General features: G+C 40.6%; 1 protein-coding gene across 2 annotated transcripts in view; it reads left to right on the plus strand.

Annotated features, from left to right (window-relative positions):
* Nucleotides 1-23,248, plus strand: part of STS (steroid sulfatase (microsomal), isozyme S) — a 206,365-nt gene that overhangs the window by 87,930 nt on the left and 95,187 nt on the right. For both annotated transcript variants that reach the window (XM_011957508.1, XM_011957509.1), the window contains 3 exons: nt 18,094-18,234; nt 22,221-22,342; nt 22,446-22,568. In XM_011957508.1, coding sequence (XP_011812898.1) covers nt 18,094-18,234; nt 22,221-22,342; nt 22,446-22,568 — 386 coding nt within the window. The remainder of the gene's footprint in view (nt 1-18,093; nt 18,235-22,220; nt 22,343-22,445; nt 22,569-23,248) is intronic.

Raw genomic sequence — 23,248 nt, forward strand, 5'->3', positions numbered from 1 at the left:
GTGAAGAGGTCATTTAAACATAGCCTTCTCAACCTCTTCTTCAAATCCCGCCATCATGAACCATCGCACTGTTCTACAGTGCCAAGAACTCTCCAAATATGGTGGCCTCTTAACATACCAGAGAGGAATGTTTTCAGATTCCCCAGAATGTTTAGGACCACTATGGAACACAGTCCTCTCCATCAAATTTGGTACCTTGTAAATAAATGAAAATATTAGGTAAGCTGTGATGAGTGGTTCATAGCAAAGCATTTGGATTTGGAGGTTGGGTCGAGGTCTTGGATCTGAGCAAGAGAGAAATGGCTCCTTCCACATGGTAGCTTTGTGGTGAATACCATTTATATCTTGCCTCAGGGAGAACACACATATTACACATAATGGACCTTCTGCATCTCATTGGAGAGGTTAAAACCAAAATTGCAACAGAAGTATCCTGCCTATGACAGCACTCAAGTGTATCCCAAGTTCATACATTTACTAAACTAACAGGGATGAGGAGCTTACACTAAGGTAACAAGCATTGTTACAATTAATTCCAGTTGCTTTGTGGTATGCACTTATGTTTGAAACCTTGAGCCTTCAGAAAAACTGTTTGAAAAATATTTAGTTAGCCGGGTCCATTGGCTCATGCCTGTAATCCCAGCACTTTGAGGGGCTAAAGTGGGAGAATCATGAGCCCAGGAGTTCAGGACCAGCCTGGGCAATATGGCAAGATCCCATCTTTACAAAAAAATTTTTAAATATTGGCCAGAGAGACACAGTGACTTGTGCTATTGGTCTCAGCTACTTGGGTGGGAGGATTGCTTGAGCCCAGCAGGTTGAGGCTGCAGTGAGCTGTGATCATGCCACTTCATTCTAGCTTGGGAAACAGTGAGACCCTGTCTCAAATAAAAATTAGTCTTCTGAAAAGTATAGGGAAATTAAAGGAAATTGAAGTCCTAGCAGAGATATCCAGTGTTGGTTATTACACATTTGTGAATGCGAATGTGCTAGCTCTTTTTATGTTCTGGTTCCTTTTACCTTGTTTTATATATAACCTTTAGATAAGCTTTGAATTAGGCAAAACATGTTCACCTTTTTTTCAGCAAGAATGTTTTTCTATAATATATATATATTTATTGGAAAATACCCAAATAATGAAATCTATTATTTAATTTTATATAACTTTATATTCTAAATTATGGCCAATTTGTTTCCAAGTATTTATCCTATTACATTTACCTAATTATTTTATTTTAATTGTTTACCTAGATTATTTATGAAGACTGTGATAGTTATGATTTAAAGTTATGAAACCACCATTGCAAAATTATAACTGAGACAGTGAAAAAGGATTTGACCTAACTGACTCCATCTGGCTCTTAACCTCCAAGCTGTCCTTGTTCATTCCTGGGCATAGGTCAAACTAACTTTGGCAGGAACTTAGTTTATAGATTAGCTTTGAAACAGAGATGGTAACAATCCTTTCCCAAAACACACCTCCTTCCTGCCTGTGGACTAGACTGCCTAAAGCCACAAGATTAGAAGTTATGGTAATTTTACTGAATAATTCAAGATGTAGCTATTTTCATTAAACTAATATCAATATCTTATTTATTAAAAATTACACAAGCAAAGGTCATTCTGTTTTGGGCTGGGTTTTTAGTTTTGTAACCCCTATGCCAAAATTTGGCACCTTATAGTATTTGACAGGGATAAGTATGACATTGCTTAATTAGTAAATGCAAACAATGCATGCTGACAATTCTTGAGAAATTTCTAATATTACTTACCAATAATTTTAAAGCTAGCTTATTTAGTAAAGGTTTTACTTAAGTTATATAAACTTGAAAAAGCATTTGAGTAGTCCTTTTTTTCCTGATAAAGTATTTAAGTGCTTTTATTTTTCTTCAAGCCAATTAATTAGAGCTCTTTTATATATTTTTAGTAGTGAAACATTGTGTACACAATGCATAAATACATAGACGCATTAGGTATGCAAATAGAAGTACATTTTATAGATCCATAAAGACCATCCTTTTTTTCTTTTTCTATCTTAGACTTTCAGATTCTTGATAACCTGTTTTACAGCCCTAGGTGGTTGTCAGCTAAATAGCCTTAAAATTGCATGTTAAAGGAAACTACTCAAGTAAAAATCAAACAACAAATTTACATCATAAGGTAGAGAGAGAAAAGGTCTGGTGTTGCTAGAGGGAGATCCTTTTATTTTTCTTTGAGCAAATCAAACATAAAATTACACAAATGTATTATATGATTGCATAAGGAGACCAATTTTATTTAGATAAGGACTATCTATATTTTAACTAGATTTCTCAACTCTGGGCAGAACCCCCCAAAAAACCAAAGTTTTGCTCAAAAAAAAGACAAGTTCTTAGAAGAGAAAAATGAAACAACAAAACATGAAGGCCTTTTAAATACAAACATGCACACACACACACACACACACTTTTTGTTGTTGTTGTTAGTAGAGACGGGGTTTCACCATGTTGACCAAGCTGGTCTTGAACTCCTGGCTTCAAGTGGTCCACCCACCTCGGCCTCCCAAAGTGCTGGGATTACAGGTATGAGCCACCAGGCCTGGCCTCAACATGTTTTTAAGTTCATCTGTGTTATTGCATATTGCGAGATTTCTTCATTTTGTAAGGTTAAGAATATTGCAAGAATAATACTGTAAGAATAATACTGCATTGTATGTTGTGATGGTTAATTTCATGCATCAAGTTGACTGAGCTAAGGAATGCCCAGATAGCCAGTAAAGCATTATTACTGAGTGTGTCTGTGAGGGTGTTTGTGGAAGAGATTAGCATTTGCTTATTTTTTATTTTTATGGATTTAGGAGTACAAGTGCTGTTGTGTTACATGAATATATTGTGTCGTGAAGTCTGGACTTTTAGTGTACCCATTGCCCCCATCATCCAAATAATATACATTGTACCCAATAAGTAGTATTTTCTCCTTCACTGCTTCCCACACTCCCATCTTCAATAGTCTTCAATGTCTATTATTCCACTCTGTCTGTGTGTACTCGTTGTATACCTCTCACTTGTGAGTGAGAACATGAGCTTTTTTACTTTTGTTTCTGAATCATTTCACTAGGGAACATTTTCTTTGCTGTGGTAAAGTTCCTGTTATGTAAGTACATTGTTTACGTGTCTTTTGCAGCAACATGGATGGACTGTCCTCCAGTTTCATCCATGTTGCTGCAAAAGACATGAGCCCATTCTTTTTTATGGCAGAGTAATATTCCATGGTGGGTGTGTATACACACAATGTGTGAGATATATATATATATATAGCACATTGTTTGTATCCAATCATCATTGATGGACATTTACATTGATTCCATCTCCTTAGCTCCAGGTAGATTCAGAGAAAAAGCATCAGATTATAGAGGCATAAACATCACAGGGTTTTAGACATGATAGGAGCCTTTTTATTGTACAGCTGTAGAAACAGAGAGTTGCGAAGAATGGGTGACATGTCCAGTGTTGACAGCTAGTTAACAGCAGCACCAGGATGGCAGCCACCATCTCTGGATCCATTGCTCAGTGTCCTCCCCTCCATCTCATGATGCATCAACTGGAGCAATAACAGAGAAGGGGGAAAATAAGGAGAAAGCCAGGAGTGCTGGCTGACACCTGTAATCCCAGCTACACAGGAGGCCAAGGTGGGAGGGTTTCATGACTCCAAGAGTTTGTGATAAACCTGGACTACATAGCGAGAACCCATCTCTACAAAATGTTTTTTAAAAATTAGCTAGGTGTGGTGGTGCATGCCCGTTGTCCCAGCTACTCAGGAGGCTAAGGCAGGAGGATTGCTTGAGCCGGGGCGTTCAAGGCTGCAGTGAGCTGTGACCGTACCACTGTGCTCCCATCTGGGTGGACAGAGTGAGACCTTATCTCTAAAAAAATTTTTTTTTAATTTAAAAAATTAAAAAATCAGCAGGAGCCAATAGAATCTTCACACATGCAACATTTAGTGTGCCCCAAACCCTTCTAAAGACTTCAAATGTAAACAAATAGGTTAGGCAAGACTTACTTTTTGAAACATAATTTTTAATTAGTATTTTATTAATACTCAGTGTATATTATAATGAATTTAACTATGCTAGCTATAATTGATTGTATTGAAACGATAGAAACAGATTCGCTAAATCAGTAAAATGTGAACATTTATTTTAGAAAAATCACAAGTGATTTAAATAGGTATTTAAATCTATAGAAAAGTCTGTTTAGACACAATTTCAGAATGGGTTTTTGCTGTCCTCATGTCAGACTATTTTTCTTTATCGATTTAAAACAGGACCTTTGTTGGATAGCAGCACTTTGTGAATCAAATTTCATCACTGTACATACCTTGGATTGAACAAAGCTGCTTTTCTTCTAAAAAATATTGTTCATCGTGCAAATTTTTCTCTGTTTTTAATAAGGCTTCTTCCCTGTCGAGCAAATAGATCAGGAACATTTTCTTTGCTGTGGTAAAGTTTCTGTTATGTAAGCACATTGTTAATTTTCTTTTAATGAACAAATTTAATATAATTATATCTCTAGTTATAAAAATGTTCCTTTGTCTCTCTCCTTCCTAATAATGCTGTTCTAGGAATAGCTACTTTCTCCACACACAAAAAAAAATTTCGTGCTCTTTTGCCAAATTAAGTTTGTTCCGAAAAATAATTTTTAAAGGGAAAATTATGCAGTTTTTCAGAAGTTAATGTGCCATGTTCTTCATATTTTGGAGTGGAGCACCTTTATTTAATTTTTAAATACTTTTATGTCAACTGACTCTGTTTCAATTTTGTGAAACCTCTTTATCAATACCTTGTTCTAAGCCAGGCTTGTAGGAAAGAAAAAGCAAAGTCCAATTACTTCTGCTGGTAATAATTTATATGCAGTGGGATTCTAAGTGGCTCTTTTTGTTTTTTGTGACCGAGTCTCTCTCACTCTGTCGCCCAGACTGGAGTGCTGTGTCACTGTTTTTGAGACCGAGTCCCTCTCACTCTGTTGCCCAGGCTGGAGTGCTGTGTCACTATCTCAGCTCACTGCAACCTCTGCCTGCCAGCCTCAAGCAATTCTCCTGCCTCAGCCTCCCGAGTAGCTGGGACTATAGGCACACGCCACCACGCCCAGCAGATTTTTTGTACTTCCAGTAGAGATGGGGTCTCACCATGTTGACTAGGCTGGTCTCAAACTCCTGACCTCAAGTGATCCACCTGCCTTGACCTCCCAAATTGCTGCGATTACAGGTATGAGCCACCCTGACTGGCCTTAAGTGGCTCTTAACAAACTTAAGTTTTTCACACATTCTTAATTGGGCTAGATGGTATTTCTCATCCTAGTCCTGATAATATCTACCCCCGGGGCACATTTTGGAGTTATAATGAATGATATGCTGTCACACTGAGCTAACCAAAATCATTTTAGGATTCAGAGATTAATATAGGCATGAAAAATTATTAATGGGCTTTTATCCTATTGGGTTCAATTTCAATAAAATGGTCTGAACCTGAACTAACCCTTTCACCACATAGCATAGAAAATGGAAATGAATCTTCTCCAAGGAGCACACACACACACAGACACAGATATGTATGTGTGTGTGTATATATATGTGTGTATGTGTGTATATATATATGTATATATATATAATGCATCCCTTCTATGGTGGCATCTTGGTGTGGAACAAATTCATAATCTTAATCCTCCAATATTTTTAATTGTTCCCTACCCAGCTAATGGGACCAGTATCTTTCCAAGGGGCAAGGCTGAAGTCATCATTGACTGTTGCCTCTTTCTGACACTTCACATCTAGGCAATTACCAGCTTGTGTTGATTGTGTCTAAAATCAGCTCAGTTCTCTCCAGTTCTCTCCTGCCTGCCCCTATGCTAGTCTGGACCAGCTTCCTTGAGGGGCTATGGCCATTGTCGTGGGATCCACTCCAGTTTATGCCCAACCCTTCTGCCAGGGAGCAACCAGAATGTCTGCGGGAGTATAACAAAACCATGCCTGTCACCCCTCGTGTCCTCAATCTCTGCTTCATCACCTCTGAATAAAGATAAATGCCCCCAACCTAAAATAAAAGAAAGAAAAAAGGTAAATGCCCTCCATGTCTGATCATGATGATTTATCCTGATCTCTCCTCCACCTCACAGTCAGAGTTTTGCATGGAAAAAATAACCAACCAATCAATGCACACAGTTTGTAGGAATCCTGCAACATCAGCAACTTATACAATAATGATAGAAAACAAAGAACACGGAGAGAAACACACCCATATTACCTGAGTGGCTTTCTGAGTGACTGGTTGGTGTTTTCTCTTTTGTACATTTATAATACTAAAAATACAACAAAACATTTATTTAAAAAAATCAATTTTTGTGTACAAAAATCACAAAGTGTAATAGTCCAAAGGAGGTCTCTAAATAACTGGTTTTTTTGGTGAGCTTTTAGTTAGTGCTCATACAGAGCCTGAATTTTGCTCTATTTAATCTCTTTTTTAGCTACTTCCCTTTGGGCTACCCTAAATGCCCTTTTCTAATTCAGGTGCTTTCAACTTTCAGTTATAAAACAAAAATTCATTTTTACATGGTTGCTGAGCTGAGACATGTGTCCTTAAATTGCTTATATAAATTCTGAGACTCATTACTAATGAAACATGTTCTTAAAATAAATTCAACATGACATTTCAGAGCTGCTGTCCTGGGGAGCTTTTTTCCTGTCCTCACTGACAACATTGAACTCCTCACCTAAAGCTATTGGAGTTATCTACCACTGTGTAACAAATTACCCCAAAACTTAGCAGCTCAAAGCAACTTGCATTTATTATCCCGTTGTTTCTGTAGGTCAAAAATCCAGGCATAGCTTAGCTGGATCCTTCTCAACTTGTAGGTCTCTTTCAGGCTACTTCAGGTGCCATGGCTGTGGTCTCATCTGTGGTTCAAAAGTGGCAGGATCTCTTCCCAAGCTCATTCAGATAGTTGTAGGCAGGACTTAGTTCCTTGCAGGATGTTCACCTGAAAGCCTCATGTTTTTGCCACCTGTTGGCTGGACACTTCTCTCTTTTTCTTATAACATAGGTCTCTCCACAATGGCCACTTACTTCATCCACAGCCAGCAAGCGATATCTAGTTTGCCAGCAAGATAAAGGTCATAATCTTTTACAACCCAATCACAGAAGTGACATCTCATCACTTTTTCCATATCCTACTCATTGGAAGTCAATCACTAGGTCCAGCACATACTCAACAGGTGGGGATTGTATCAGATGTGAATACCAGAAAGGAAGTCACTGGGACCACTTTTAATTGGCCGACCACATTTTTGTTCAAAACTCTACTACTGTACTTATTATACTCTACATAACATTTTATTATTAATAATTGTACTTTTAATAATAAGAACTTTATAAGTTAATAGTAACTTAATATGATTAAATAACTATAATGAACAACTATGGCCTCTTACTATGATTCCCTTGCTGAATCAATAAGTACTAAGAACCCAGAAGGAGAGACCCTGTCTCTATAAAAAAAAATAAAAATAAAACTTAGCTGGTCATGGTGGTGTGCCCTTGTAATCCCAGCTACTTGGAGGGCTGAGGTGGGAGGATTACTTGAGCCTGGGAGGTTGAGGCTGCAGTGAGCCATGATCACGCCACTGCACTCCAGCCTGGGTGAAAAAGTGATACCCTGTCTCAAAATAAGTAAATTAATTAATTAATAAAAATAAAAAAGGTCCTAGGTGTGTAGTTTTATCGTCAAAATAATACTTGTATTATTATTCTTCTCTTACAGAAAAGAAAACAAGCTAAATATATAGCTTGTGGTTTCACTGCTGGCAAGCAGGGGAGAGAGAATGAAAACCTCAATAGCAGAAACTGCATTTCTGACTCCACTGCCCACTTTAGTGGGTTTTGTAGTTGTGGGTTTCCTCATTTGACCTGCTAGAGTCTTGCAGGGTGACTGTGTGTCTCATACAATCATAGAACCACCATAGGACTGCTATAATGTCATCTTTCTAGGTTTTGCCCTGTATTTGTGGAATTGAAATGGATTTGGTTGAATTGTCAGTGAATTGCTTTCCACTGGAAAGGTGTAGCTAGACTAAAATGATCCTAACAAGTTACATTTATCTAGCACTTTATTATTTTGGAAACATTTCTGGGAGTCAGGTAGGGCAGGGTCTTGCTCTGCCACCCAGAGTAGAGTGCAGTGTCACAATCATAACTCACTGCAGCCTCAAACTCCTGGGCTCAGGCCATCCTCCTGTCTCAGCCTCCTGATTAGCTGGGACTACAGGCATGTGCCACCACACCCAGCTAATTTTTAAATTCTTTGTAGAGATGGGGTCTTGCTATGTTCCTCAAGCTGGTCTTGAACTCCTGAGCTCAAACAATTCTCCTGCCTTAGCCTCCCAAACTGCTGGGATTACAGGTGTAATCTACTGCATCTGGTTGCATTTTGGAAACCTTTTATTGCTAGTATCCCAAGTGACTCCCCCATGGTCAAGGTGACATCTTAGGGTGATGTGCAGAAGAGTGATTCACAAGGAGAACATGCCTCCTAAAGACTCATAGCTGGTGGCCTGAGATGAGGCCAGAGCTCTGACTCTTATTTTTCCTCTCATTCTGCTGCTTCTTGACAAGCAGAGAATAAAAGCCACCAAAAAGAGAACTAAGGAGAGTTAGGAATGAGAGAGTAGCTGCAACAAAAACAGAGACTATCACATTCCCTGGGTTGGCTATCTTTCAGGAAGAATCATGGTGATCTGCATTTGCTTTTTATGAAAGGGGGAGATCCCGAAAAGGGAGGGAGGTGAGAGGACTATTGGAAGTCGGTCAGGGGAGAGAGAGAGAGAAGTTTGTTTCCCAGGCTGGGAGTGGTGGCTCACGCCTGTGATCCCAGCACTTTGGGAGTCCGAGGCGGGTGGATCACTTGAGCTCAGGAGTTCGAGACCTGCCTGGCCAACATGGCGAAACCCCATCTCTACTAACAAAATAAATAAATAAATAAATAAAAGATTAGCCAGGTGCAGTGTCAGGCACCTGTAATCCCAGCTAATCGGGAGGCTAAGGTAGGAGAATCGCTTGAACCCGGGCGTCAGAGGTTGTAGTGAGTTGAGATCACACCACTCCACTCCAACCTGGGCAACAGAGTGAGACTCTGTCTAAGAAAAACAGAAGAAGGGTATGGCTCCCAAAGACCAATGTGTAGGAGTAAGGATTCTCTGGGGTTCAGACAGGCAAGGAACACGATGCTGTTGTGCAGAGTATAACTCCTGATAAAAATGTAAGGTAGCAAAAGATTTGCCACATGGACAAGTGACAGAATAAGCAACTTAGAAGGTATGAGAAGAAGGAATGCTTGCAGCCTAATGTTTTCCTTGAAGAGCCTTTTTGGAGATGGTTGCCTATGTGCGTTGGAATTTAAGGGCTTCCATAGCTTGCGGAAGTATATTATACCTGAGAAACATTGTCTGTTAACATTGGAGATGCACTTGTGGGTACAGATGAGAAATTTGCATCTACTCAAATGATTTGGCACTTCCAAATCCTTTGGTAGATGCTGATCTGCCTACATACAGGAGCAGAGGGAATGAATTGCAATTCTGTTATGTCCAGGAGGTGAAAATTCTACAGATGATAGGGTGGGTAACATGCTAGCACTAACTCAGTGGTTTCAGCTGGAGGCAGCTGTGTTCCCCAGAGGACATTTGGCAATATCTGGAGGACATTTTTTATTTCACAACTGGAGGAGAACAGAGAAGTTGGGGACAGCATCCTGTTGGGGTTTAGTGGGTAGAGGCCAGGGATGGTGCTAAACATCCTACAATGCACAGAACAGCCCCCTCCCCACCAATAAAGACTCATCCAGTCCACATGTCAATAGTGTTGAGGCTGAGAAACACTATTAACAAAATCTGAGGTCCCTAAGTCAAATATCAACTCATGATAAAAACGTGTTCCCATGTTTTTTTTTCACACAGGAGAAATTGGTTAAGAAGTAGGTAAAGAAGTTTACAGTGCTTGGTACATACTAAGCACTTGAAAAGCTGTTATTTTAAAATAAGAAAAGCTATGTATTTATTTCCTTTATGAAGTGAAACATGAACCTAGTAATGAAGCAGAGACACAGAACACAACCTCCTGGCTCTAGCCTTCTCTGATATGAATGCTATATGTTGCACTCTTATGGGGATAGGAGGTTATTAAACTCATTCTTTTGCAAATTCCTGGTATTAGTTATGGATTTGTAAGCCATTAAATCTACTTAGGGACCCCGATGCTCCAACCCTGAGCTTTTCGTGGGCGTTATTAATGGTGTTTTCAGTTATCTTAAAAACCTCTAGTGTGTCTCACTCTTCATATTTAAAGACAGGTGCTAATTTTTGAATCTTCTCTGTGCCCCATAAAACCTTCCAACCATTTAAAAAATAGTGCATGGCCCTGCTTAATTTCCTCTCTGGTTGAACTGGCATGAGGGCCTTTTAATTAAACAGAATAAACATACATTTTTGATTTAATGTGGCTTTCTTTGATACTTGCTTAACCAGCCCCTGCTCACATGGTGTCTACAATCTAATTAGGAAGGGAAACAATAATCTGATCTCAGATTTACAACCCTTCTCTGTCATTATTTATTCATTTGCCTAGTCCACAAATAGTGACTATTTAATGTGTGCCAAGCATGAGAGAGGATGGTAGGTATATAGCCAGGAGGCACTTAGACTTCTTCCTGGCTGCAGAATGCTTCCAGTGCAGCAGGGAAGCTTAAACACAAAATAACTAAAACTGCACTTGCTTGTATCATCAGTGCTGAGAAAGAAATGCACAGTGATAAGAAAAGGGGAACTTCCTCCCATGCAAGGAATCTGAGACGGTGGCCCCAGATAAGTCATATGCAAGCTGGGGATGGGGGCTAAAGATTGGCCTCTCCAAATTATCTCTGCCCTTCTCTTATTCTTCAGCCTTTCCTCACCTCACTCCAATCTGAGGTCCATTGTTAGGATCGCAGTGTTGAAGGTAGGAGAGTTCACCTCTTATTACATTCACCTAGCTGTTGAAACAGAAGCGTGCAGCACTTGTACAGATATATTTGCTCATATTTGCAATTTCTCTGTCACGGATGTGGGGCTGGAGCCTGGATTTGCCAGCCAAAGAGTTAACAGATGTTGAACACAATGAAGAATTGTCTCAAAACGGCTGCTCCAAGAAAGGGAAAGAACAAAAGAACATTTGTTAGAGCACACATCATCTTGAGCCTAGCCTTAGAAAACCTGTTCACAAGATAAGCCATTGTTCACTCTTTGTTACCAAGTTTGTGTTTAAGGAGTTAAGATTTGGGAGAGGCTTTCAAGTTAGCTGTGGGTCCTAGTCCAGCACAGTGTTCACAGTCTGCAAGGAAGGTAGCAGGGTACTGCATGGGATTTTATGTTAATGATGTTCAAGGGATGATCATTCTCACCCAGGAAGGAGATGATCCATTAGTTACACTCTCAGTCTGTGTCTTAGGCCAGTGTGAAGCCATTACAGATCTTTAGCTGCAAAATAATAATTTTATGATGAGATAAGGGGTAGTTTTATTTCTGGCCTATTTTAAAAGAGAAAAGATGCAAGGCCTATGCCAGGGACTAAATCATTTCATCTGAGACTTTGTATAGAATTCATGTCAAATGAATGTCATAAATTATAAATAAAACATAAGTGTGTCACATAAAATAATTCTATGGTAATAGTTAATGACAGAGCTGAGCTGAATAATCTAAATATAGCGTGTGTGTGTGTGTGTGTGTGTGTGTTTTCATGTAAACATTTTCCTCTCTCATAGAAAGTGAATGTGACCATCAAACACATCCTTGAATTCTAGAATTAGTCCCATGGACTTAAGTCTCCCAAGGAGATAAAAGTGAAGAGACTTAAAACAAACAAAAAACTCTTTTGCCCTATTTATTTGAATAAATAAGAGTAAGATAGTCAATCACTCAATCACTTCGCAAAGTTTAGTAATCTAACTGAATAACAAAACTACCAACTCAATGTAGATAAGAAGAATTGAGTGGATCAGGAGGGAGAGAGGGGTGATTGACTATGATTAGTAGTGTCATGTGTGAAGGAAGTACCTCCGGACTGCCAGTCACATAGCTTCCCACATTTACTCTGTCTTCTTTAAAAAATATCATGCTGCTCAAAATACTTCACATTCTAAGAGTGCAGCTGTAAGAACATAGTGTTGATGATTGCATGGAACAACTGTATAGGATGTTGTAAGAAAAAATACTTCCCTTGGAGCTAAGAGGAAAACATAGTTGACACTGAGTTCTCTCTCATTACTGAATGTCTACTCTCTCACACCAGCTTCCTCTTTTGCTGCAATAGAGTAGTATTCAAGCAGGGGAAATTTTTGTCTCCCCTTCTCCCAGCAATGGCTGGTAGAGTCTGGAGACATCTTTGGATCTCATAACTGAGGGGAGTTATACATGCTACTGGCGTATAGTGGGTAGAGGCTAGAGATGTGCTGAATATCCTCCAATGCACGGGACAGGACCCTACACTAACAAATCATCCATCCCCAAATGTCAATAGTGCAGAGGTTGAGAAATCCTGATTTAATACCATTCATGACCTGTAATGGAAGCCATTATCCTGGGTAATTTGCATTTGTGTGTACTCCTTTACTAAGGCTCAATTAAGTGATTTAGTGAATATTTATTCACTTACAGGGCCATGGGGGAGAACTGCTAAAGAAAATTGAGGGATTATAAATACTTAATGGGAAGGCAAGGTGAACACACATGAAAACAAACCCAAAAAATTCTACTTCAAAATGTTGTTGATTTTCTCCGAACCCTAATTATGCGTATTCTATCAACATTTGCAGTGCATACCCTTTGTCTGTTTTTGCAAACTGTCAATTCAGATAATATAGTGTCTCAGTGAATTGTTGCCACAATAATGTCATGTACCAATTCTCTCCCAAGCTCAATAGATTAACACAACAGTGTATATTCTCACTGGTTTGTTTGTTGGCTGAAACAAACAAGCACCAGCCTGCCTGTTGGGCTGCGTCTGCTACAAATGCATTTATTCTGGGGCTCAGGCTGAAAGGGAGGTAGCACATACTAGAGAAAGAGCTTCTTGTGGTGATGGCAAAAGGACAACAGGACCAAACTAAACATGCAAGCATGACGTTTCTGTTTCTCTCATATCTGATAGCATCCCATTGGCTAAGACAAATCAACATGGTTGAGCTCCAAATCAAGGCAGAACAAGTATACTGTGGTCTCTGTAAGGCCAATGCAAGATACATGGCCTCACTGAATACCAGTGGGTCAGAGAAAGGATTGCATTATTTTAACTAATAAGTTCATTTTAATATTTCCATTTCAAATTTAACATTATAAGAATTTTTCTTAACTTGTTTTTTTAAGATTTATTTCTATTTATAATTGTGACAAAATACACACAACATAAAATTTTCCATCTTAACCATTTTTAGGTGGAATTAAGTATGTTCACACTGTTTTGCAGCCATCACCACTATCCATCTCTAGAATCATTTTCATCTTGCAAAACTGAAACTCTGTATCTATTAAATAATCATTCCCAATTCCTCTGGGATGGAGTACTTATTTAAAAAAAAAATTACCACCCATTTTTAATAGGAACAAAGCTTATTTTTATAGACATAATTGGCATATAGCATGCATGTATAGTTGTCAGCCCAACCTATGCCTAAGGTGTATTCTATCCAGGATACAGACATGTCTTCAGACCCAAGGTGGAAACCCCACAAAAGTCTGTTTTACTGACATAGAGAAGCCTGTTGGGAAGGAATTCATTCCAAGTTCAGGCCGAGAAGCAATGTGGGCCACAGCCAGGGAGCCTGCATTAGAGAAATGGGTTGACATTCAGACCCATGTCCATCAATCACTCAGCAGGGAAGTCTACCTAATTCTCAGGTTCCAAGCAGTAGTAGGTTAATCGAAGGGGGAAAAAAGTGAAGTGTGCTTTTACTGAAATCTACATGGAATATTAGGAGCTTAGGGCATCAGCAGCATATAGCTGGCAGCTTCAGGAGTGACCAGTGCAGGAGCTAACCAGCTGGCAGCAGTAGGGGCTGTAGCAGTGTTAAATCCCAGAGCCCATGAGACAGAGCTCAGTATCCTTATCATCAGCCACCAGTGGTGGGACTCAGACTGGGTGGGCAGTGGTTATGAGGTCCTTTAGACAGGACCTGTTTCTATCAGCAGGAGCAGGAGGCATCACTACAGAGCCCTGGGAAATGCCAGGCATTATTCAGTAGCCAAGGGAACTGCTCGAGTAATTAGAAAAGCACTGAAGTCTCCACCATGTGGAATACTGAAAAACCCTAGAAATACTGGGTTCCAGGGACAATCTGAGAGAGAAGAGCCATAAGGAGTCCTGGGTGCTGGTCTAGAAACCACAGCTTGCTATGAGTATGACTAGGGCAATTCATTGACTCTCTCTGGGTCTTTGTTTTCTCTCCTGAAAGTAAGACAATTGGGATACATGATTTGCATGGTCTTTTCTAACTGATATTATATTACCTGAATATTATATGGATGTTGTTATATGATCTCAAGCCAGGCTTTACATTCATGCCAGGTTTTGGTTGTAGCAAGTCTGTATTCTTTATTTAATTGATTACTTAATTAGAAGGAGTCTCACTCTGTCAACCAGGCTGGAGTACAATGGCGCCATCAGAGCTCATTGCAGTCTCGAACTCCTGGGCTCCAGCAATTCTCCTGCCTCAGCCTCTCAAGTAGCCAGAACTACAGACATGCACCACCACGCCCAGAAAAATTTTAAATTTTTTTGTAGAGATAGGAACTTACATATTTCCCAGGCTGGTCTCAAACTCCTGACCTCCACCAATCTTCCCTCCTTGGCCTCCCAAAGCACTGGGATTATTGGTGTGAGCCACCATTACCAGCCAATCTCTCTGAGTCTTTGTTTCCCCATCTGAAAATAAGAGAATTGGGATGCATGATTTGCAAGACCTTTTCAAACCCAAGTTATATTATCTGAATGTTGTGATTTGCTCTCAAGCCAGCCTCTAAGTTCATGCCAGCTTTTGGTTGTGTAAAGCCCATAGTCTTAAACCATGCTTTAAAAAAAAAAAAAAAAAAAAAAAAAAAAGAAGGAAAGAAAAGAAACAGGCAATTTCTCATTTCTTTCCAAACATAAATATTAGCTTAAGCATTAAGATGGACAAGGTCTTTGGCATGATGGCATTGTATAACTGGATTATTTCATGCAGTCTTATTTGAGGAATTCGGTAAGAAGTTACTTTGCATCAGCTTTATCTGTATTTAGCATTTAAGCAGATTAAACCGAATTGGGGGCCTTTAGACTCAATGGCAAAAATGGTTTCACGTAATAATAGCAGGGTGCTTTTTACATATTCATGATCTCTGTTTGAACATGTTAAATTCAAGATACCAGATACATGTCTGTATGGAGACCTTAATTCAGTATTTGGGCATACAGTCTCTCTGGACATAAAACCTAGGTGTTTCTAAGCGTTCATTTGGTATTTAATCTCACCAAGACAACATGTGTATTTCATAAAGGTAGGGAGGAGATCAGGAAAGCAGAAAGTGTCTTGAGGCTCACAACATTTAAAGTGCAGACTTAACAATGGACACTCAGAAGTGGCGCCAGGCCAGGAAATAAGTTTAGTCATTGTTTGATTGTTTCTTTGAGTGTTTTGCACCCAGTTAGCCTACACGTTTGTTTAAATTATTAAATTGATGATCATATAACTGCACATGCAAATCTGTGTATCTGTCTTCTCTTTAAAAATTGGAAGCTGCTACAAGGGTGACATCCTTTAGGAGGGGTACAAGCTCTCGGCCAGCAAAGCCCCCTCCCCATATCGATGGCTAAACTCAGGCCATTTCCCATCTCCCATCCAGCCTCTGTAATTATGTGGGGTGTGATCCTGATTCTGAGGTCCATGAATGGGGAAGAACCAGCAAATAGAGACTCGGAAGAAAGAGGGACACAATAGTAACCTCAGGGAGTGTGTTCAAAGAGGAGCGCATTCCTGAGCGAGGAAATGGCTCACTCTGACAGGTGTTGCTGGAAAGCCAGGGAAGAGATTCTGCCACACCGTGTGCACTGGCCTTAATGCCCAGTGTACTCAGTGACTCTGGGGGAGCTGTCTGCCTGCACCAAGGCTGGTGTGAGGGCAAAAGCAGATGCAGAGTGAGCTCAAGCTCACACGCCAGTTCACATACTGGACTGTCAGTGCTCCCAGATACACGGCAATGAGGGTACAGTGTCAGGAGAGAACAGATAGGTACACTAAAAGCCCAGACTCCACCACTACACCAGATGCATGTAAGACATCTGCACTGTACCCCCTAAATCTATACACATTTTTAAAAATTAAAAGTAAATAAAATTAGGCAGTGTATGGTGGCTCATGCCTATAATTCCAGTGCTTTGAGAGGCCAAGGCAGGAGGATCACTTGAGCCCAGTAGTTTGAGACCAGCCTGGGCAACATAGTGAGACCCTATCTCCTCAGTAAACATTGGAAAGAAAGAAATTGCCAGCCAGGTGGTCCTCACCATCATCCCAGCTACTCAGGAGACTGATGTGGGAGGATCACTTGAACCCAAAAGTTCGAGACCAACTTGGGTAACATAGTAAGACCCTTGCCTCTAGAAAATAAAAATAAAAAAAAATTACCCAGGCATGGCAGTGTACACCTGTCTAGTTCTAGCTGCTCAGGAGGCTGAGATGGGAGAATCGCTTGAGCCCAGGAGTTGGAAGCCGCAGTAAGTTATAATCACACCATTGCACTCCAACCTGGACAACAGAGCCAGAACCCTGTCTCAAATTTTTTTAAATAAAAATAAAATTACTTAATAGAACAAAAAAATTGTTCAATTTCTTTCACTTTACAGTTAAGAAAACTAAGAATCAGAGAACTGATATGATTAACACCTACCCCTGACCCCCCACCTAGAATAAAGGTCATAAAATTTCTTCCCGGGCCGGTGAGAAAATAAAGGATAAAAATTTCTCCCCAGGCAGATGAGAAACAGAAAGAGAAAGTAGTGAGTTCTGTCTCCTGATGGTAGGGTCAGAGCCGCAGAGACTTGGTTCTGGAAGTATTTGAGAGTGAGAACCTGGCTCAAGGCTGTGAACCAGGAGCTGGGAGAGGTGTTGCCTACTACTGCCCATGCGAAGACTAGAAGGACATTGATACTGAGTAAGTAAGACCTCAGGCTACCACACTGCACACCTACCTGCCACCTTCCCTTCCAGGGAACCAAGCCAGGCCTCTCTCTGGCTGGGAAACCTGTTGAGCAACCTCCTCGTATTTGTTGCCAACATAAGCTCTGGTTCTAAATGGAGAACCTGTTGCAGGGTGGGGCAGCATAACCGCAAGAGTGAGAAGAGAGGCAAACAGCAAAATGAAGTAGAAAGCCCACATCCTTCTCGACAAGAGGGGGTCTAACTCAAAGGAAGCAGGCTGCTGGAACACGTACACAGACCTGCATACAAGCAAGACATTGTGTGTGTGTTCAAGCCGCCATCCTCCCCAAAGATTCCTTCACCTGTTATTCTCACAAGGAATGAAATGCAGTGAGGTGAGAGTGTTGGGATGGCAGACATGGATGATGGATGAATTCTCTTCCCTCTGTACATTTTCCAGCACAAAGAGCTGCCCCAGGCTGTTGACCCCATACACTGAGTTTTGAGAGGTTTCTGTTTCCTTAGAAAGTTACAGTGCCTTAGAAAGGCACAGTGGTTCAGGCCTGTAATCTTAGCACTTTACAAGGGTGAGGCAGGAGGATTCTTTGAGCCCAGAAGTTCGAGACCAGCCCGGGCAACATAGCAAGACCTTATCTCTACAAAAACCACAAAAATTAGCTGAGTATGGTGACACATGCCTATAGTCCCAAGTACTTGGGAAGCTGAGGCAGGAGGATTGCGTGAACCCAAGACGTCAAGGTTGCAGTGAGCTAAGATCGTACCACCTCACCCCAGCCTGGGCAACAGAGCAAAACCTTGTCTCAAGCCGGCATCCTTCAGTTCCTTTTTGTGTCCTTGTCCTTTACAGAAAGATGAAGATCCCTTTCCTCCTACTGTTCTTTCTCTGGGAAGCCGCGAGCCACACAGCATCAAGGCCAAACATCATCCTGGTGATGGCTGACGACCTCGGCATTGGAGATCCTGGGTGCTATGGGAACAAAACTCTCAGGTTGGTAATGCAGCTCCTCAGTAAACACATGGCTGTATTCATAGGCAACAGTCCCTGGCATTGTTAATGTTGATCTACAGAGCACAGAACATGTAGAAACGTTCAAAACCCTCCAAACCATGCCTGGCTTTACGTAGATACACTGAGATGTAGGTGTCATGAAGGCAGTTGTGAGTTTATCTGTTTGACTATGAACAGGGAGCTGGATGAGCTCAGGGAGATCACTAAGAAGGTGCGCATCACACTTCTTCTTTACTGATGGCTATGATGCTGCTTTCCACACATTCACATTTCCATCCCTTTTGTTCACCTATTTCGTCTTCTCTTTTTGGCATCTGGCTTTATTCTGGTTGGTTATGAGTCTGTACTACTCTGTCCTGGCTCATCAGTGCCTTACTCTCACTCTCACTCATGCCCAACTCTCGTTCTTCTAGCCCAGGTCCTACCTTGTCATCAGCTGTACAGACTGTCTTAGTCTGTAAAGGCTGCCATGACAAAATGCCATAGGCTGGGTGGCTTCTAAACAATAGAAATGTATTGCTCATAGTTCTGGAGGCTGGAAGCCCAAGATTATGGCATAGCAGATTCAGTGTCTGGTGGGGACCTGCTTCCTGGTTCATAGACAGAACCTTCTCACTGTGTCTTCACATGGTGGAAGGGGGGAGGGAGCTCTCTGGGTCCCTTTTATAAGGTCATAAATCCCATTTACAGGGCTTCATCCTCATGACCTCATCACCTCCCAAAGACCCCACCTCCTAACAAAATCTCATTGAGGGTGAGCATTTCAACATCTGAATTTGGGGGAGACACAAACATTAAGACCATAACTGACAATCATGAGGAGAGATGTCATGTTTCAGGACCTCATAACTTGCCAATAATTATCAAAACAGTGGTAACAATGCAATCAAATGAGACTTGAGGCCTTCAACCCTTGGGTCTGAACATCCTCCCAGAAGTGGGTGTTTTGTTTCTGAGCCCTTTGCATAAAGTCAACCTAACATAAGGCCTATTTTAAAGACCCCTTTGTTTAAAAAGAAAAGTAAGCCTTGTGGAGTAAAATATTGACATTAGAATTTCACTTTCTCTTCCTAATAATGTGGAAACGATGACATAAAAATAGTTCTGTGGAGAGCTTCATCACATGAAAGATCAATACAAACTAAATTAAAGGAGAGGATGAGAAAAGAGATTATTTGCTTCTACCAGAACTTTCTTTTTTCTTTTTTCCCTTTTTTTTTTTTTTTTTTTTTTTTTTGAGAAGGAGTCTCACACTGTCACCCAGGCTGCAGTGCAGTGGCACGATCTTGGCAATCACTGCAACCTCTGCCTCCTAGGTTGAAGCCATTCTCCTGCCTCAGCCTCTCGAGTAGGTGGGACTATAGGTGTATGCCACCATGCCTGGCTAATTTTTTGTATTTTTAGAAGAGGTGGGGTTTCACTATGTTGGCCAGGCTGGTCTCAAACTCCCGACTTCGTGATCCACCCGCCTCAGCCTCCCAAAGTGCTGGGATTACAGGCATGAGCCACTGCACTGGACCAGAACTTTCTTGTAGGATATGTGAATACTAAATACAATACCTGAAGCCAGGAATGGACCCATTGCCAAGTGCCATGGGACACTGATTTTTTTTCATGCCATTCTCTTACTCTTCATCTTCTTTTTAACAAGAGAAATCTTGGAAAGTATATTTCATCATTACATATCAGACCAAACAAAAATTAAATAGATTATTATATTAAGGAAAATCTTTCCCACAACACATAGCCAAATGTGTCTCACTTTCAATCTGAAACTTTGCATCAAATGTTGCTCTTTATTTTTTTAAGAGTATATTGACCTATGACATTGCTTAAATTTTTAAAAAGCATATGCAAGGATAAGATCTGCAATTTTAAGAGAGCACTTTAAGTGTCCTCTTAAAATTGTAATTATCTTTGTATGTTTTCTGCCCCACTTTTTGCCTACTTTTATGTTTACAGATCACTTTATACATTTGTGATATAGATCTTATTAATTTAGTTTTTCTTATCAGCATCATGATTTTGTTCAGCTTTTTCATTTTATCTATTTCTTTAATATTATACATTCCTAAGATGTATTAAGATAATAGATAACTGTTCTTACCAAGATGTCTTAATTAAAAAGTTAAAATCAAGTCTTTAAGGTTAAATCTTTACCAATTATCAAAAGAAGAAAAAATGTCTATAAGGCCCCATGGAAGAATCCATGGCAATATCTACCCTAAATCTGCCTTGGTCTCTATATTAGAGTCACATTATTTCTGAATTACGTTTCTCATTTTTATATTTTGTAATATCACACCCCAAATAGTCACTTTTTTTTTGTAGGCCAATATAGATACTAGGAGATTTAATTCAAATGCAAAAACAGTCTCTGTCTTCTAAGCATCTTACCCTTTAAGAAAAAAGCAAAATAGAAATATTTGTAATTAAACACATTCACTAAATTAATAAATGATCACTAGTTTGACATTACAGATGCAATGAAATTATTTCCCCCTTCAAACTATGCATCATTGCAGTACTACTCTGTAAGGGCATTGGTCTAGGGAAGCCATGGAACCAATGAACAAGATGTATACTCCCACCTTACAGGCAGCCATCTTGAAGGGGAGCACAATTAGCCATGCCATTGCTTTACAGTGAGGACGCTGCTGGTCTGGTGGAGTATGGACTACTATTCCAAATATAGGTCAATTCCCTTGCATAAACAAGGAAGGGTGCTGAAGGCCCATGAGAATTCCATCTGTACCTGGAACTGAAAGATGGCAGATGATAAGCCAGGCAGGGAAGAAGGGACCTGGATTCCTGGTGGAGGACATGGGATATATCTTGTGGGATTTAGCTTGGTATGGTCCAAAAACTAAAAGATATTAATTGCTAAATGACTTCCCAAAATGATCAGCCAATTCATTCATAGAGAAAGGCATCAGGATGGCTTATCTTGCAAAAAGTATCACTCTACAAGTGAACTCATAAATAAGACTTTATTAAGCATAAAAATATAAGCCAACAAAGGGTATTTGGGAGTCACAGCATCTAGTTTCTTCACTGTAGTATTTGTGCCTTTTCCCTGGAGCATATTATCCCATTTGTTGATGCTCACTGGTTGAGGCACATGGAGTCTGATTATTCCCTGTCCCTGAGGGCATGTGGAAATTAGGCAGGGGCTCATTAAAGCTGGTTGTGGAATTCCCTTTGGCTGTGGTTGGGAAGAGAGGGGAGTCAGATTGACCATGGAGATTTCTCTTTTGGTGACACAGAGGTAACTTGGGAGATGTGGATGGGAGAAGAGTGAAGCCTCATCCTCATTCACCCCATCTTTCCCTCCCTGCAGTATCCTATTTTGAAGACTTGGTTTCTCTCTTCTAATTCAGGGTTAGTGAGACCAGGAGCTCAGAGCCCTCTGTAGCATGAATGGACCTTCTGGGGATGCCCTGCCTGCATCATTCACACATCTCCATGGTTTTGTTGCAGCTTGAGTCTTGATTCTGTATCACTTCTTCACCACCTCCCCTGCCTCTCTCTCCCACATAACCCCAGACTCGCCCTTGCTCATTGAGAAGTTTCCCACTATAAAGAGCCACAGACAGTTTAATTTTGAAAAGTATCACAGAGCTGGCCACAGTGGCTCACGCCTATAATCCCAGCACTTTGGGAGGCCGAGGTGGGCAGATCACTTGGGGTCAGGAGTTTGAGACCAGCCTGGCCAACATGGTGAAACCCTGCCTTTACCAAAAAAATACAAAAATTAGCCAGGCGTGGTGGTGCGTGCCTGTAGTCCCAGCTACTCACAAGGCTGAGATGAGAGAATTGCTTGAACACGAAAGGTAGAGGTTGCAGTGAGCCGAGATCGCGCAACTGTACTCCAGCCTGGGTGACAGAGTGAGATCCTGTCTCAAAAATAAACACATGAACATTAAGTGAAAATGATCACAAATGCTATGATTCTTTTGTTCCAGGACTCCCAATATCGACCGGTTGGCCAGTGGGGGAGTGAAACTCACTCAGCACCTGGCAGCATCACCCCTGTGCACACCAAGCAGGGCAGCCTTCATGACTGGCCGGTACCCTGTCCGATCAGGTAACCTCCTATCTGCATCGCAGGGGCTGTGGTCTCCTTTGGGACAGCCTCCCACCTCCAGGTATCTCCTGGTTCCTAAGGGTTGATTTTTTTCCTGGTTCAGGAATGGCATCTTGGTCCCGCACTGGAGTTTTCCTCTTCACAGCCTCTTCGGGAGGACTTCCCACCAATGAGATTACCTTTGCTAAGCTTCTGAAGGATCAAGGTTATTCAACAGCACTGATAGGTATGGGCATCTATGGGATGGGAACCATCTATAGGTATGGGAACGGCAGGGAGGACTTGGACAAAGTTAGCAAAAGGGTGGGAGAGGACATCATGACAGTTATCTTAGGGATGACGTTGCTGGTACACTTTGCACAACTTTAAATGGGAACAAAATAATTTCAATTATAGGCTAAAACACAGTGAGCCTATCTGGACTACTTGAATGTATAGATGTGTGTGTGTGTGTGTTGTATGTTTGTGTGTGTTTGTGTGTGTTGTGTGTGTGTATAGATAAATAGATACTTAGATGATACCTAATGATAGATGGATGAATGAATGGATGGATGAATGGATAGATGGAAGAAAGCATTGATGAACGGATGGATAGATAGATAATAGGTAGAGAAATAGCTAGCTAGATAGATAGATAGATGGAGAGAGAGACAAAGGTGAGATAGATGGGATGGATGGATGGATGGATGGATGGATAGATGGATGGATGGATGGAATAGATGATAACTAACTAGCTAGATAGATAGAGAAATAGATAGAAAAATAGATAGATAGATAAGATAGATAGATGATAGATAGATAGATAGATAGATAGATAGATGATAGATAGATAGATAGATAGATAGATAGATAGATGATAGATAGATAGATAGATAGATAGATAGATAGATAGATAGATAGATAGAT

The sequence above is a fragment of the Colobus angolensis genome, unplaced genomic scaffold, assembly GCF_000951035.1.
Source record: "Colobus angolensis palliatus isolate OR3802 unplaced genomic scaffold, Cang.pa_1.0 Scaffold444, whole genome shotgun sequence".
Lineage (NCBI taxonomy): Eukaryota > Metazoa > Chordata > Mammalia > Primates > Cercopithecidae > Colobus > Colobus angolensis.